The sequence below is a fragment of the Notamacropus eugenii genome, chromosome 1 (genome assembly GCF_028372415.1).
Source record: "Notamacropus eugenii isolate mMacEug1 chromosome 1, mMacEug1.pri_v2, whole genome shotgun sequence".
Lineage (NCBI taxonomy): Eukaryota > Metazoa > Chordata > Mammalia > Diprotodontia > Macropodidae > Notamacropus > Notamacropus eugenii.
The window spans coordinates 124716243-124734007 of NC_092872.1; the positions used below are offsets into that span (position 1 = coordinate 124716243).

The 17765-nt window shown below is 40.8% G+C and overlaps 1 protein-coding gene across 11 annotated transcripts in view; it reads left to right on the plus strand.

Moving 5' to 3' along the window:
• The window catches only part of TLN2 (talin 2), a 565589-nt gene that overhangs the window by 496443 nt on the left and 51381 nt on the right, over positions 1 to 17765 (plus strand). For all 11 annotated transcript variants that reach the window (XM_072612946.1, XM_072612883.1, XM_072612950.1 and 8 more), the window contains 5 exons: positions 3195 to 3361; positions 4908 to 5091; positions 6892 to 7017; positions 10567 to 10683; positions 12615 to 12800. In XM_072612946.1, the coding sequence (XP_072469047.1) occupies positions 3195 to 3361; positions 4908 to 5091; positions 6892 to 7017; positions 10567 to 10683; positions 12615 to 12800 (780 nt within the window). The remainder of the gene's footprint in view (positions 1 to 3194; positions 3362 to 4907; positions 5092 to 6891; positions 7018 to 10566; positions 10684 to 12614; positions 12801 to 17765) is intronic.

Consider the following 17765-nt stretch of genomic DNA (forward strand, 5'->3'; position numbering starts at 1 on the left):
CTTCTTATTTCCTACAGTGTATCAGTTCATACCTGTCTTCTCACGTTTCTCTGAATTCTTCACATGCTCTCTTGCAGACAGCTCAGTAGCATTCCATTTCACTCATACATCAAATCCAGCCTCAGACATTTCTTTGCTGTGTGACCCTAGACAAGTCATTTAACCACTCCGTGCCTCAGTTTCTTCATTTGTAAAATGGTGATAATTATAGCACCTACTTTTCAGAGTTGTTGGGAAGATAAATTGAGAAAATATTTGTAAAGCACTTTATAAACCTTAAAATGCTATATAAATGTTAGTGGTCATTATTGTTATTATTTTAATAAGCCCTGGGCACTGTGCTAAGTGCTTCACAATTAATATTTCATTTGATGTTCACAACATCCTGGAAAATAATACCACCAGTTTGATCAGCCCTTCCTTAATCTTTGGGCACTGAGTTGGTTTCCAGCTTTTTATATTAAAACTAGTGCTAGTACGAATATTTTTGTACATATGGATCTTTTCTTTCTGTAAGGCCCACCCAGCCAGTGCAATAGATACTGACCAAGTGGCTGTTAGATACAAGGCGTTGTGCCAGGCACTAGTGATACAAAAATGAAACAAAATATATAATTCCTGCCCTCAAATAGTTTATATTCCACTGGATCAAAGGGAATGAACAGCCATGTAAATTTGCTTGGATCATTTCTAATTAGTTTCCTGAAATAGTTTGCCCTTTTAAAATTTTCTGTTGCATTCTCAAAGTTGTCACTTCACTATGTCTTTGGTCTTCCTAAACCACCCCCTGGCTAGGAATCCTTCTTCTGTACCCCTTGTACCTTAACCTGGCATGTAGGAGCACTCTGCAAAGCTTCTTGGTATTTAAAGTCTCATACATAATGTCCATTTCCTTCAAATCTGGCTTGTCTTTTCTTAATATGGCTGCAAAGGTACTTGGGAAATAAGAATCAGAAACAAGAGAAAAGGTAACAGTTCTCTCCTTGGATGCAGCATATTTCAAGGCTCTGCATACAGAGAGTACTTGATCAATGTTCTCATTGATGGATTGGCCACTGCCATGGTTCCCAGTGAGCCATCACTCCCCAAGCATGCTGTGACCATGCTTAGCTTCATAGTGTCAAGTTAAGTTCTTGTCCTTTCATATGTTTATTCTAATAAATCAGGGGTTCATAGTGTTTGGTTTTTTCTTTTTTTTCTTTTTATCATGGATTCTTTTGGCAGTGAAGCATATAGACCCCTCTCTGATGAATGTTTTTAAATACTTAAGATACGTAAGATTAAAAATGAAACAAATTATATTGAAATTGTTAACAAAAAAATTCCAGTTCACAGACCCCAGGTTAAGAATCCCTGTGCTGTTAACTTCACATGTTTAGTTGATTTCATATTGCTTGCCTTCTCAATAAATAGAGGAGGGCTGGAGGGAGGGAGAGAATTTGGAATCCCAAATTTTTTTTAAATGAATGTTAAAAATAAATAAATAGAAAAGCAAAAAGAAAAAAAAAGAATCCCTGCACTAGATAGTGGCATTATGTTATGAATATGGTTTTCAATCTCGTTTGTGTTCTTACTGCTTCCATTAACAATTTCTGTTCCAATTTGAAAAGCTTTTTATGTATATTATCTCACTTGATTCTCATAACTTTGTATGGCAGGCAGCATAAATATTCTTACTCCCATTTTATGGAAGAGAAAAGTTAAGCTTGAAGGTTAATAACTTGCAAATCTCAGAGGTGCTATTTGAGTCCAGTTTTTCAGACTTCAAGCCCAGTTCTCTTTCCAGTATACCTTCCTGTGCTCCCTCGTTGCCTTTACTACCTCCCATTGTCATTTGTTTTTTAAATGGAAATTGTCCATCATTATCAAAGGGTTTACGTTGTACATAAGTAGGTGTGTGGTGGAATGTTATCTGTTCTTTTTTGTAAGTGGTTATCACTCCTCCTTGTGTCTCCCAGTAACAACCTAAAAACACACATTAATTCCCTTGTGGTGGGACTGTCTGGGGAAGTATAGAAAGGATTTTTTTAAGAGATTCTATTTTCAATGACCAACCACAATTTCAGATGCTACCCACTTCCTAATAGAGAGGTGATGGTTCAAAATGCAGATTGAAACTTTTTCTTTTGGACATGGCCACGGCACAAATTTGCTTTGCTTGACTATACAAGGGTTTTGTTTTTCTCATTTTCCCAGCTGGACAGGAAGGAGTTTGAAGTAGGGAGGGAGAGAATTCCAAACCTGAAAATTTTTAAAGAGATTCTGTGTGTGACAGATGACTGAAGGAAAGATGAATACCACGTTACTGAGCACCAGCATAGGTGAATGCCGCTAGTTCCTGTATTGTCTGCTGTGCTGCATATGGCCAGATAACTGGAATTCTTGTTGTTTCGATCCAGGGAAGTTTTTCCTTTTGCTAGGCTATTAGAAAAGATGAGTGCTTAGAATTCTGATCATTCCCGTGGTGTGGGGAAGGGCTGGTCCTTTACATCCAAAGCAGAGGCAGGGTGCTTCTTGATCATGGTTCATTTCTGATCAAGAGGCATCCCAAGACACAAAACACAAGCCTATAGAAAACCTACTTGCACAAGTTAGTGCACAGAGATGTAAAGAACAAGGTCAGAGAAGAAGCTGATTCTGTCCATCCAGTGTGAAATGACCAGGTCGGGGGAGGGGAAACTGCAGCCTCAAGGCTACATGTGAATTTGTTCTGTGAAGTTTGGAGTCAGTCAGAGGGCCACACTTGAGGAACTAGAGGACCACGTGTGACCTCAAGGCTGCAGGTTCCCCACCCCTGGACAAAACTATTAGGGTATCAGAGCTGAATATTCCTTCTTGCCTAATTTTAAATGTGATCTAAAACCATAACTCTATAGATTTATCATTAGAACATAGATGTAAAACTGGAAGGGCTTTGGAGGCTATATACAGGCCAATCCCTTTGTTTTAAAGATAAGGAAACTCAAGCCCAGGAAATACAAATGTTCAGGTCCCACAGATTGTAAGTACCAGAAAGCGAGATTTGATCCCAAGGTTACGACTTCACAGCCAATGTTCTTTCCGTTGTATGATCTCATGGACTGGAAGAGAGCTTAGAGAGATGACAGACATCGTCTCCATGATGGACAGTCTTTGCTCCTCTTTGGGTAATTTCTTTTGTCTCTCTTTTTGTTTCCTTTGTCTCTGATTTCCAGGTTTCTTTGGTTCTGTCTGCCCTCCAAGCAGGGAATAAAGGGACTCAGGCTTGCATCACAGCGGCCAGTGCTGTGTCGGGCATCATTGCTGATCTGGATACGACCATCATGTTTGCAACAGCTGGAACCCTCAATGCCGAGAACAATGAAACCTTTGCAGACCACAGGTCAGGGCTTGGTCAAAATAAAGTGGGGAGGGGTGGTGCAGAGAGTTGAAGACAACGTGGTAGCCATCCCCGAAGCAGCCAAAGGTGATGGTCAGGATTGAGTTTTACCTGCCTTGGGATATTTCTGAAATTCACTCCAGCTCAAAGAGGCAGCCCAAGGAAGTAAAAAGCTTTCTTATGATTCTGAAGAGGACTAGAAAGGGGGTTTGGGAGAAAGGAAAGCAGTTAGATAAGTAGGGCAAGCCAGATCATCAAAATAAATCCTATTTACTAGAGTTAAAAGTAGAATCATGTCTTGAGATTTACATTTCACAACCCAAATAAAGCTTGCTCCAGTGAAGAATGACATTCTCACTCAGCAAAACAGGAAATCGTTCCTGTAACTCATTATCTTATGAACCACATGGCAGTTGTACATAACACTACTAGAGAAATGAATTGACCAGAAAGCTTGAGGTTTTAACTTATTTGGGGAAAGGGATGCTCAAGACCTAAGCTCTTTTCCTTGCCTGGGTCAGGAGTTTGGGACCTTGAACAGCAGCTAAGGAATACGCATTCCTCCCAGGACCTCCCAAATTAGAACTGTCAGAATTCTGTGTATGCTGCTGGAGGTCACATCCTTGGAAACACTATGAACCCCTCTCTGTCTCTGATCCTGCTTCATAGGGCATGGAAGACTGAAGAAATTCCCACCATTTCTTCCTCCTAGGCTTGCCTCCTGCCATTGGTTTAGAAATGTCAACATAAAATATAGTGGAGAACTTCACTCCCATCCATATGACTCCTCTGGCTCCTCTTCCAGCACCACTTTTCCAATTTCATACATTGAGCTAAGTGAATTGTTTCATTTCTTAGCTTGTGAAAAAGGATGCCACACACTCAAAATATCCCCCCACTGCTGGTTATTTGGAGCCATAAACTAGGGGCATCTAGGTTGTTCAGTGGATAGAGTACCAGCCCCAAAGTCAGGAGGACCTGAGTTCAAATGTGACCTCAGACACTTACTAACTGTATGACCCTGGGAAAGTCACCTAGCCACGATTACCAGAGAGGGAGAATACTAAACCAATTGACTTTGGTGTAGTTCTTGAGCTTGTTTGGCCGTGTGAATTTGTGCCTCTGGATCATGGCAGAATGGGAAAAATAACGGATCTGGAGTTAGCAGTTGGATTCAAATCTAGACTCTATCACTTTCATATATGGCCTTGGGCAAATTGCGTAACCTCTTTGGGCCACAGTTTCCCCAACTGTGAAATAAGAGTGCTGGAATATATCCCCTCCAAGGCCCTTTCCAGTTTTGCTACTTGTCAATTGGCAGCTTCTCCATCCCTTCTAGAGGGTGGTTGGTTGATTCACATTCTCTCTCTCTTTCTCTCTCTCTCTCTCTCTCTCTCTCTCTCTCTCTCTCTCTCTCTCTCTCTCTCTCTCTCTCTCTCTTTCTCTCTGTCTAAGGAAATCCTTTTATGTAGAGTCCACCTTTGAGAACGGCTTTCTCCAAGTGTTGCTTCTTAAAGTCTTGGCTCTTCTGCCTTATTTTTGCTCCCAGGGAGAACATTTTGAAAACAGCAAAGGCCTTGGTGGAGGATACAAAATTACTGGTGTCGGGGGCTGCTTCAACTCAAGATAAACTGGCCCAAGCAGCTCAGTCATCAGCAGCCACCATCACCCAGCTTGCCGAGGTGGTGAAGCTAGGAGCAGCCAGCCTAGGTTCTGATGATCCTGAGACCCAGGTATGAGAATTACTAGGGGCATCTGACTGTAATAACTTCATTAACCTCCCTGGCTTCAGTTTCCTCAGCCATAAAATAATGGATGGTCTTTCAGTTCTTGGTTTGTAATCCCATTCCTGTGTTTGTGGGCATGGCCTTTTTAGTTATACAAAATAACTGATGCTACTCTTCAGATTTCTGAAAGTAAAACAGAACTTAAAGTTAATATATGATTTCATGCATGTTTGGCTTTGGGAGAGGAAAGTGAACTCAGTGACCTTGTAGATTGTGTCCCAGCCCTAGAATTTTCACTTATATTCTCTTAAATACAAACAGGTTCAGAGAACAGCTAACTGTTTAGAAGCCTCCAAGAAAAGCTGCTACTCATTCTTGTTTATTTGGCTAGTTCCAGCCCGTCAGGTGGTAAACTCTTCAGACTTAGCTTCTTAAATCCTTTTCCACAAGTCCATTCTTTCAGTTCAGATGGCTCGTAACAGACAAGAGCTTTTTATTTATATGACAGAGAGCAAATAGTGTTGTTTGCATCGTTAATAAATGATTACAGTTAGTTAATAAAACACTAGCAACTTTTCCCTGAATGGCTGTGCCCCTTTCTTGTCTGACATCCTCTAATGGAGCGTAGCTCTGAGGGGAAACATTCCTTGAATTGCAGATTTTTTCCCTGCTGGATTTCTTTTTGATAATATCAGAATCCAAATTGGCCGCCCTGTGGAATTTTAAGTATTCACACAATCCCTTCCTGTGGTATTACTTTTACCCCATGGAGAACTGTAAGACTATAACCTGATAACTAGATAGAGCCACACATTGCTGACCATTTGTCTTGGTGTGTTTCAACTCCGGAAAATGCAGGGCCAGCCTACCTTCAAAGGGGGAATGTGACAGTTCAGTTTAATGTAGATGGTGACAAGTGCTGCTTTGTTGCCTTCCTGTGGACTCCCAAGCTTTTAAAAATACCCAGGAGGTATTGTCCTGATTTCTTGTGAAGAATGACCAGTGTGGAACTCTCCCCAATGTCACTAATCATGTGTTGGTTGGGAAGTACTCAGAAGTTAAGGAAAAGTAAGAAACTGGTGACCCCGCTTTTGCCCACTTCTTATATCTCCAGACACACAGTAATACCATCACCCAGTACCCTGTGACAGTAAGGGTAGCACATGGTCAGTAGAAGCAAATAAAACATCCATCCTTTCTCTATGCCCAGAAATTTGGCACTTCTTTTGTGAAAGGAAAATGGAAGACTGGTTAAGGGAAGGGAAGGAATGTTGCAAAAACGTGGCCCATTGCATCAAGTAGTTACAGTTACCATGGAATAAGACCAATGAACATAATGCATTTTGTGAAAGGGCATGCTAGTGTATATATCGAATTATTTGGTCTCATGAGGTAAGAGTGGTATTGAGTCATAATGATTGCTTATCTTTTGGAATCTTTTTGTAGGAAATGAGGCCAGGTCAACCAAGCCACTGGCTAAAAGACATTTAGCTGTGCTGTTTTTATTGAAAAGCAGCAAAGTGTAGTAAAGGAAAGGTTGGTCTTAGAGTCAGGAAGGCCCCAACTTTGAAACATGCTTCCTGTGCACTGGTGGGCAAGGCACCTGCCCCTCTTGGTGCTCTGGGCATTTCTCTGAAGAGTAGACATTAGAGGTTAATTTCCATTCTGAAAGTTCCTAGGATCATCGAAGTAACCCAACAAAACATTTTTATTCTTAAAAGATATTCTTCCCTCTTACCCAATTCCTCATGGCATGGGGTTGTGATGTGAGTGTTTCCTTCTGTTTTTGTGGCTCATTTCTTTTAGGTGGTACTGATCAATGCCATCAAAGATGTGGCCAAGGCACTTTCTGATCTTATCGGTGCTACTAAAGGAGCTGCCAGCAAGCCAGCCGATGATCCATCCATGTACCAACTCAAGGGTGCAGCCAAGGTAGACAAGGGGCTTCTTTTCTTCCCTGACTTGTCTTTCCAATGGCAGTTCATTGTATTAGAGGTCATTTTTTTTCTTCATGGTCTGGTTATTTGTAGCATGCTATTATTACCTGGTTAAAATCTTACAGTTTTGCTCTCTCTGAGTCTGAAATTATCTTTAGCAACATGGTCTTTCTGGTGACAAAAATAACCTGTTAAAGTGATTTATTTAGCTCTTTGTGTGATCTCTTGTCAACATCTCAGCCTGACATATCAAGTTTAACACAGCAGTATCTCTGTCACAAGCATCAGTTTGCTATTCTAGCATTTTGTTGTGCAGGTAGAAATCCAGGGAAGAGACATCAGTAACATCTTCTCTGCCTTTTCAGGGTGAGAGATGAGCATGTCAAGTCATTGAATTTATAGGTTAAAGCTGAGAATTCTTGGTTTCATGCCAGGTGAAAATTAGAGCATAAAATAGTGTTATAGTTTTCATCAGAAGGTTGCATGGAAATTTTTTTTTCAATTAACAAAATATTTATTTTTTCTCTCCCAAATCCTTTACTCCCCCTTTCCCCCAACAATTAAAAACAAACAACTTGTAGCAAACTTATACATAATCAAACATAACTCATCTCCATATTAACCATGTCCAGAAATGTCTCATTCTGCATTTTTAGACCATCACACTACTCTCTCAGGAGGTGGGAAGCATTCTCTGTTATTGGACCTCTGGAGTCATGTTTGATTATTGGTACTGGAGACATACTTGATCATTAAGAGTTCTGAAGTCTTTCAAAGTTATACATTTTACGGTATTGTTGTAGTATGAATTATTCCCCTGGTTCTTCTCATTTCACTCTACAACAATTCATCCAAGTTTTCTTAAACCCTTCACCAGGGTCCAGTTCAGACCTACAAGGTCCCTTTGCCATTTCTTATAGCATAGTAGTATTCCATTACATTCACATCCCATATTTTGTTCACCATTCCCTAATTAATCAGCAATCCCTTAGTTTTTGATGGTTTGCCACCACAAAAGAGCTTGTCCTCCATGACCTTTTTCTTTGATTTCCTTGAGGTGTAAACCTTGTAGTGACGTTGCTAGGTCAGAGTCTATGCACAGCTCACTAACTTTGGGGGCAGAGTTTAAAATTGTTTTCCAGGATGGCGGCACCAATTTATGACTCCATCAATGCCACGTTAATGTGCCTGTTTCCTACAGCCCCTCCAACACATGCCATTTTCCTTTTTATCAACTTGCCACATGAAAACTTCCCAAGAGCCCCAAAAAGACCAACGTGTTGCCTTCACTCGTCTTCAACTCAGATCCCTTCATCATATACACATACCAGAAAAAAGTGATTTTTCATGACCCAGTTCATTCCTTTTACCTGGTCACTGTTAGAGATTCATCAACATCGGGCATATACATATTTGGAAGGATCAAAACTGAAGACTGTGATGGCAGAAATTGAAAAAGGAAGCATTTTTAGTCACCCATTGCCCTCAAAGCTCAACAGCTGCTTGTTTTCTTTGAATGATGCCAGGAGTAAGGTGGTATTGACTTACAGGTTGGCTGACTTTTGTGCCTATGCTGTTTGCCTTTATTAAACTGATACACCTGTTTGTATCTAGACCATCTTTCACTCTGACTTCTCAATATGGAATTTGCCAGAGTTCTCTTGTAAGGTTTTAACAGACTCCTGCTTCTGTATTGCAAACAGGATATTCTGTCTTTGGCCTCTATGACTTTTTCATCTTCCATGCTCTCCCTCCTCACCTCCACCTTCCTTCAAGGCTCAGGTCAAGTACAACCTCATACCAGAGGCCTTTCCTGGCCTTCCCAATGGACATTACCCCTCTTCCTATTTCATTTTACAATGTACTTACTTTGCATATATCCTATCCATTTATCTTGGAATGTGTTGTATCCCCTTACTGGAAAGCAATCTCCTTGAAGGTAGGCGCTGCCTCTTAAATTTATATCCCCAGCACCCTGAATAGTGCCCGACACTTAATAAGTATATAATTAATGTTTGTTGATTGAATTAAGCAAAAGGAGAGAAAAATTCTCATTTCTTATTGTAGGACAGAAAGATGAGGACTATAGGAGTGAATAAGATACAAGTCCATTTGTTTTTTATGTAAAAGCAGTGAGTTTAGGGTATTTTCTTTTGTTGTTTTTGGTTTGCTTACAACGTTCCTTAAGGCTCTGGGTCTTTTCTTTTCCTCTGGGTATTGTCCTATTCGGTGATCTTATCACCCTCCTTTCCCAAAGGACTCAGCTGTCATCTGGATGCAGATGACTTCCAAGTCTTCCTATCCAGCTCTAGTTTTTTTGCTTTACTCCACACCTACATCACTTTTTGAACTCTTCAAACTAGATATTCCAAAGGCATTTCAAACTCAATGTGTCCAAAACATCATCTTTCCTCCCCAAAGCCACACTGTCTTCCATATCACAGCAGAGGGTGCCACTCCCTTCATTCACTCAAGTTCAGAAGCTCAGGATCATCCTCACTTCCTTACTCATCCTGTATACCCAGTAATCTGACAGATGTCTCCCATATGCCTTTCCTCTCCATTCACACAAATACCACCCTAATTTAGTCCCTAATCACCTCTCACCCAGCTTATTGCCATTTGGATGAATTCTCTGCCTCAAGCCTCCCCTCTTGATTCCATTATCCACACGGTCACCAAAATAATTGTCCTGAAACTCAGATCTGGCCATATCTTCCCCTACCCCCTCAACATACACACTCAATAAACTCTAGTTGTTCCCATTTCTCCTCTTTAGATCTCTTGACAACTTGTCCCCTTCCTCTTTTTCTAGCCTTCTCACATTTATTCCCCTCCATATAACTCTATCACCTAACCTGCTGTATCTCACACATGATACGCCATTTCCCATCTCTATGTCTTCGTACTGGTTCTCACTCCTCTTCTCTGCATCTTGTCATCTGTGGTTTCTTTCAAGATTCAGCCCAGGGGCCATTTCATACAGAAAGTCTTTCCTAATCTCCCCTCTCCCCACACTTTCTTATATATATTCTTCAATATGCTTATATTATCTCTCTTCTTAGACTGTAAGCTCCTTGGGGCAGCTAGGTGGCACAGTGCATAAAACACTAGCCCTGGAGTCAGGGGGAATCTGAATTCAAATATGGCCTCAGACACTTACTAGCTGTGTAACCTTGGGCAAGTCATTTAACCACCTCCCACCCATGCTTCAAAAAAAAAAAATAATGTAAACTCCTTGAAGGCAGGGACTGTTTTACTTTTGTCTTTGTATCCTAGTGCTTAGCACAGTACATGGCACACAGTAGGTACTTTTAAAATGATGCTTATTAATTGATTGATTGATATTTGTCCCAATCTGAGGATTATGTTGAGAAATCAAAGCAGAGCCTTAGTGGAAGATTGTTTTTTTTTTTTTTTGCTAGTGCAGTAATATTTCAAATATTTGTGAAATCATCAAACCTGCGACTTCCTGTCACTCCCCTAGGGAAAAGTCCTCAACCCACATACTGTTTCTTCTCTCTTTTTCTTAATCCTTTTCTAGGTAATGGTAACAAATGTCACATCTCTCCTCAAGACAGTGAAAGCCGTGGAGGATGAAGCCACCAGAGGCACCAGGGCTCTAGAAGCCACCATTGAGTACATAAAACAAGAACTCACGGTAAAGAACCAAGTAATTGTCCCCTGGAAATCTTACCCTTAAAATTTACTTCCATCTGTATGTAGATGGTGCTGTCATGCAGTGCACCTAATGTCATCGTCCCCATGCCTTTCACACATGAAGCATGCTCAGATGTTTTTTCTATGACTCTTGTACTGCACAGAAGAGGATTTTGGTTCACTACTATCTTATAAATGTACCTACTATTCCTCCCCCTCCTCTTTTCTTTGCTCATTATGCCCCGTCATTTATTAGCTTATCCTACTTGTACTAAGGAGGAGTTGGCTGAAAACGGACCAACAATCTACGGGAGTCTTTTTTAAAAAGAGAAATTTGGACATAAATTCAACTATACTCATGTGACCCTCCTCTCCCTTTTCTGTGACTTCGTCATTCACCTGCGATAAAATCAACTCACACCTAGCATTGGAGAGGAGAAATCCAATTAGTATTTCCCTGGGAAGCACTAACTTTTACCTTTTTGACGTAATGTTTATGTTAATTGTTCAGACCTTAGTTGGTTTAGTATTTAGTTTGTATTTGAAAGGATAATGTGAAAATATAGCATTTACTGCAGCCAAACAATGCTTAGGAACTACTGCTCAGAACCATGCCAGGGCTTTAGTCTTTGTGCTTGGTCAAAGTTTCCCTGAGAGTCTGAAAAAGGAGGGCTGTCTTCATTTAGAAGTGTCTCCTGAATACACCTACACCTACACTACAGTACTGTACTCTCTTCCTGGACCCATCCTCTTTTTTTACCCCTCCATCACTGGAATGATGCTTCCTGAGTATGGTCTCTTCCACTGCCTACCTAAGGGAAACCCTCTAGAAAACTGCTTCCTTGAGATTCTGAGATAAACTCTCACTAACCTGGGATTAGGGCAGCCAAATGGCCCACTGGATAGAGTGCTAGCTCTGGAGTCAGAAGAACCTGAGTTCAAATCTGACCTCAGACACTTACTAGCTGTGTGACCCTGGGCAAGTCACTTAACCCTGTTTGCCTCAGTTTTCTCATCTGGCAAATGAGCTGGAGAAGGAAATGGAAAACCATGGTAGGCTCTTTACCAAGAAAATCCCCAATGGAGTCAGGAAGACCACAAAACAACAAATCTGGTGTCAGTCAGGTACTCTCTGGATCCTTATCCTTTTCTTAGATAACTAATGTCCAACACAAAGTGAGTGCTGTCATTAGAAAACCTTACCTTATTAATCAACCTTAGAAAAAAAGACATAAGAATACAAACCCAAAACAACCACCCAACCAGCAGTCTTTGATATGATTGATCAGTGCAGCTTTAAAGGAGGATATACATTTACCATGGTTAATTTATTTCAGCATCTCTAAAGATGTATGTTTTGCTAAATAATTCACAGTGTCACCATAGCTCACTCGACTTGAGCTCCTCCGCACAATTATGCAGTTATATTTGTAAGAGAGGCTAAGAATAGATTGAGCTCCAAGCCTTACTTCCCCCAACCCCACACCCCTTTAAAGAGAGATACATGAGTCCTCAGAGATGCATTCAGGTCAGCCATGCCCTGCAATCGACAAACAAATCTAAGGGACTGCATGGTCTTTAAGGCTGCTGGGCACCAGCATGGATGAAAGAAAAGGATGGAGAACTAAAACAGTTACCTTCCCAGGACAGTGTCAATGACAAATATTGGGTGTCAGTTCCTGCAGTTGAACGGGTTAACATTTTCCGCATGCCTTCCCCAGCTTGTTCCCTGTGTAGGTGTTAGAGGCTTATCAGGGCTAGAGTCTTGACAAGCAAGAATGATATTACTGTACTCAAATTAAATTTCTAATTTCCTGTCATTTGAAGGTTGCTTCCAATTGCTGCATCTGTTTTGAGGCACCAGGCAGTGGCCTGGCAAAGAGAAAAATAAGTTGTGGGTTGTTTTTCCCCCTTTCTCCTCTTACCTTCCAGGTGTTTCAGTCAAAGGAAGTTCCAGAAAAGACATCGTCACCTGAAGAATCGATAAGGATGACGAAAGGCATCACTATGGCAACTGCCAAAGCCGTGGCCGCTGGGAACTCGTGCAGACAGGAGGATGTGATTGCTACTGCCAACCTGAGCCGGAAAGCAGTGTCTGACATGTTAGCAGCTTGTAAGGTAAAGATTTGCTTCACCTTGCTTCTGCCATGGCAGGGATTTTTATTAATAGACAATTTTCACTTGTGACTGAACTGTTTGGTTTAGGTTTCAGGGTATGGAGTTGGAGGGGGTAGCAGAAGTCCCTAAACCTTTAGTTTCAGGTATACAGTGGCATGTGGAAATTCTCCTGGTTGCTTTCAAGTTTGGAACTTGAAAGTAGCTGTGTGCTGACCTGCCAGCTTAATCCTCCCATTCTCCTTATTTTCCATTCTTTCCTAACTAAGAAGGAAACCTCTCCTTAGGAAAGAGCCAGGCTGAAAAACCCTGAGAATTGTGGTCAATAAGCTTTAAATGTTCTCAGGACCAGGTTTCCCAACTTAAAAATTACTTGGTAACTGTCCTTCCCACAGTGGTAGAGAAGTCCTTTCCTGAAGCAGAGCTCTCTTGATGATTCTCTGAGGGAGTGATTTGAATGAACAAAATATAACTTGGAGGAGCTATGTTGAAGCTATTTCAGATAAACTACTAGTCACAACAGCTCGTTTGCAAAAATTAGCTCCTTGTTTCCCAGTGTGAGAGCCATTTCAAGGCCATCCTTTCCACAGAGCAAGGGAGCGGTAGAAGGAAAATTAAATATAGGGGGACTTCATCACAGGTGGACTTGATCAGTACTGCTGCTGACTCACAGGGAAGTAGGTTCTTTGGCAACTAGACAGCTTCCAGAATAAGTTTTAAGGTCATTTGTTGAGAGATGGGGAGAAAACAGTGCCCAAACCGTGGAACACTCAGTGTATTTCTCAGTTTCTTCTTGAGGATTCCTAAGTAGCACCAGAATAATAAAATGTGAAACAACATTATATCAGGATGAAAAAAAAGCATTTTTGCTCAAAAATTTTTTTCCTCAATTTTTTAAAACATTTTTTTAAATTGAATTGAAATCTATGGAGGAGGAAAGGGAAGATGAGAAATTTAAAAGCTGTTTGCTTCCTTTGAAAAAGTCTTTACCTATTTCAGTTGTAGTATATCATCTCCTTTCCCTGTATCACCCAAGAGAGAAAGTTGAGTTAGTGAAGAGTGATAACATGAGGAAATGTGATTTGGAAACGTTGATCATTAATTTGTAAGATAAATAGGTTTTCTCTGTCAAATTGCTTGCCTTCTCAGTGAGGCGGGGAGGATAGGGAGGAAGGTAGAGAATTTGGAACTCAAAATTTTAAAAAACAAATGTTAAAAATTGTTTTTGCATGGAATTGGGAAGAAAATAAAGTATTAAATAATTTTTAAAGCTTATTTTTTTTAAAAAAAAGCTCAATAGGTTCTCAGTGAAAGCTGTGAAACATTATTTGTGTTCTTGGAGTACTTAACCAAGTCTCTGATTCATCTGAACTCTCACTCTTTTTCTCTAATGCTCACTGTTCACCCTGCCTCTAATACTTTGTAGTCAAGTTCAGTTAGATTGCCACAGGGCCCCATCGGTAGGGTCACCCATTTAAAAGCAGGGCCAGGAAAGCTTTGGGTGAGAGGAACCCTTCTACATCCATTGGGGGAAACCAGGCACAGAGAAAGCAGCCTGCTGACAAGGGATTTCTCTCACTAAAGCATCTTTCCAATGTCTTCCTTCAGTCTCACTCTTAAGCATGTATCTTTATGTTCAGTGACTTCGGAAATTACAATAGATCATCTTCTTCTCCCTGTTGTCCGTTTTTCCTTCACTTAAAAAAAAACAAAAGACTTGAGATAACCAAGCTGTCCTTCAGAGGCAGACTCACATGCTTGCCTCAGACATCGGAGCTTTTTGTGGATTGGGCGTTAATGTATCTGGGAGGTCCTTTGGATCCTAGTCACTAGGCTTCCTTATTGAGATTGGTCAGTGCCTTCTGTGGAATGACGCTAGAGGAAGCATGAACCATGGATCAGAGAGACAACTGGGTTGTGGCTGTGCTGCTGTTCAATGATAAAGCTGACTTAGTGAAAAAAAAATTCCCACCCTTGTACAGGGTTTGATGCCTTTGCCATGCATACATATCCCTGGAGAGAGTCAGTGAAGGAGCTAACAGGATGCAGAAGAAAGTGTTGGTGACAATGGAATAGAGGGGAGGTGGGGGTGGGAGGGAGGCACAATGGTTGAGAAGTTGGTGTCTGTAGTGACCCAAGAGTAAGTATTCAGAGTATTTCTCATGAGCCAAGCATGAATTTTTATTTTCTTCCACTCAGTATTTTGCCAATATGCGTATAATAACTCTTGACAGCTACATAATATTTTTTTTATTTCAAAGCATCATTACTTCCATTATATTTGATCCACCTACGAAGGAGGAAGAGAAGGTATTTACCCCCATTTGGCAGTCTTCTGACACGTTGCTCCCCAACATATACTCTTCATGCCAGTGATACTGGCCTCCTGTCTGCTCCACAAATAAGGCTCTCCATCTCTTGGGCTGGGCATTCTCTCTGACTGTCCCTCATGTCTACAACACTCTCGCTTCTCTGTTCAAACTACTGACCTCCATGGATTCCATTAAGTCCCAAGAGTAATAACTACAGCAGTCCATAGCAGCGTGTCTGTAGGATAAAGTGCTTTCTAAATATTATCTTACTTGATCCTTACAACAACGCTGAGTGAAAGGTGCAATTATTAACCCCGTTTGTAGTTGAGGAAACGGAGGCAGGCAAGTTAAGTGACTTGCCCAGGATGACACAATCAGGAAGTGTCTCAGGCCAAATTAGAACTCAGATCTTCCTTATAATCAGGTATCTATAGAAAGTAGACCAGATCCTATACTTTCAGAGGCCTGTTAAGTATTTTTTCTTATGGTGATGGTTTATTTTTTCCCCTGAGCAATCAAATGAATTATTGCTTCCTTATGCCAAACAGTGTCAGCCTAGCATTGAGTGTCTTCTGAAAATATTATGAGAAGTAGCAAAGGCATAGTGGGTAGCGTTTTATATATAGAGTCAGAGTGACCTGGATTCTGATTCTGGCTTTTTGTAGTTGTTTGACCAAAAGAAAGCCACTTTGAGCCTCAGTTTCCTCACTTGTAAAATGAAGGTTCTTGTAGGACCTGTCTCAGAAAGTTATCAGACAAATTAGATGATGTATTACTTTATAAATTTTACTACATAAGAGGAATATTATTTACCATCAGTCACAGCCAGAAGATAGCTTGTTTGCCTGACAGAACCTGACTCATGCCAGTAATCCTCAAGATGCTTCTAAGTTGGATAGTGAATCTCTAGGTTCCAGATAGGGGCACTGAAACAAACAAACAAAAAATTAGATTCAGTGATTGAAATGGAAAGGAATTCAGCTTTTTCATCTGTTTCTGTGTTTATTAGGTCAAATTTCTTCCTCCTCATTCCAGAAATGGAGAGACAAAGTACAAGAAAAATTTAAGTAACTATTAACCAGTCCTATCCCTATTTAACTTTCTCCACCATTTCATCCTTTCCTCTAGTCTCTGATGTAGCAATGGCCTTCCTCCTTGCCAAAGGTCAATCCCCTCAACCTATACCTTTGATCCTGTTTTCTCCTACCTTCTCTAGGAGATTATCCTCACCATCATTCCCATCTCTTTCCAGTCATCAGTATCTTCCTCTCTACTGGTTCCTTCCCTGAAAACTTCCTCCAAAATGTCCAGGTCTCCCCTATCCTTTAAAAACTCTTACTAGAAAACTATATATATATGTATATATATACATATATATACACACATACATGTGTATGTGTATGTGTTTGTGTGTCCATACACATATACATATACATATACATGTGTGTGTGTGTGTGTGTGTGTGTGTGTGTGTGTGTGTATCCTGTGGATCCACTTCTCCTCACAACATCTTCTTAACCTCCTCCAGTCTGGTTTTCTACTTTATCACTCACCTGAAGCTGCCTTCTCCAAAGTCACCAGTGATCTATAAATCACCCTAAAGGAATCTTCTCCACGTACCTCTTCCTTGATCTCTGCAGCATTTGACACCCTTAATCCCTCTCTCTCCTTGTGCCTTCCCTTCTCTCACACTAGGTTTCCCTCACATTGTCCCCTTCCTCCCTCCATGACTTCACACCTTACCCCAAGACTATATGCTAGGCCTTCTTTTGTTTTCTCTCTACATTTTCTCATTTGATGATATCAGCTTCCAAGGGTTTAATTACCATCCCTTGGCAGATGTCTCCCAGATCTCTGGGTCCAAATCTCTTCTTTCCTGAACTCCAGTCTCATAGTTGTTGTTGTATACTCATTTCAATTGTGTTTGACTCTTCATGACCCCATTTGGGGTTTTCTTGGCAAAGATACTAGAGAGGTTGGCCACTTTCTCCTCCAGATCATTTTGCTGATGAGGAAACTGAGGCCAACAGGGTTAAATGACTTGCTCAGGGTCACACAGCTAGTAAGTGTCTGAGGATGGATTTGAAAACAGGAAAATGAGTCTTCCTGATTTCAGGCCCAGCACTTTATACTGCATGCATTCACATTATGTACTTATATAAAATACATACATACATACATACATATAAAGGAGTTTAACTGCAAGGCACATGGAAAGATCTGAAAGTCCTGTGGACCTAGTGGTGAGGTGGATGACAAGGCCCAGGCGTCCTTAGGTTTTAGAAACAGTCAGTGACAGAGCTGAAAGACTGTATACACATACGTGCTGCATGCATATTTGCTAGCTTTGGATAGGACCTGGGATTCCACTGATACAGGGAGCTCCCAGTAAGCAACTTCAATGTAGATTGACACTTTTCTTGGAGACAGTCTTAAAGAACACCCAAGAGCACTAAAAATTTAGTGACTTACCTAGGACCAGTATGTGTAAGAAGCAGGTTTTGAACTCAGCTTTCTATATATCTTGCTGCTTCTCCCATATAACAAAATGTAGCATATTTAGTGTTTATATATGGCTGTGTACGTATGTATATAAATAATTGGTCATCAGAATCATTGATCCTGGAACCTAGCAATGAAGTCTTGCCAAAGTGGT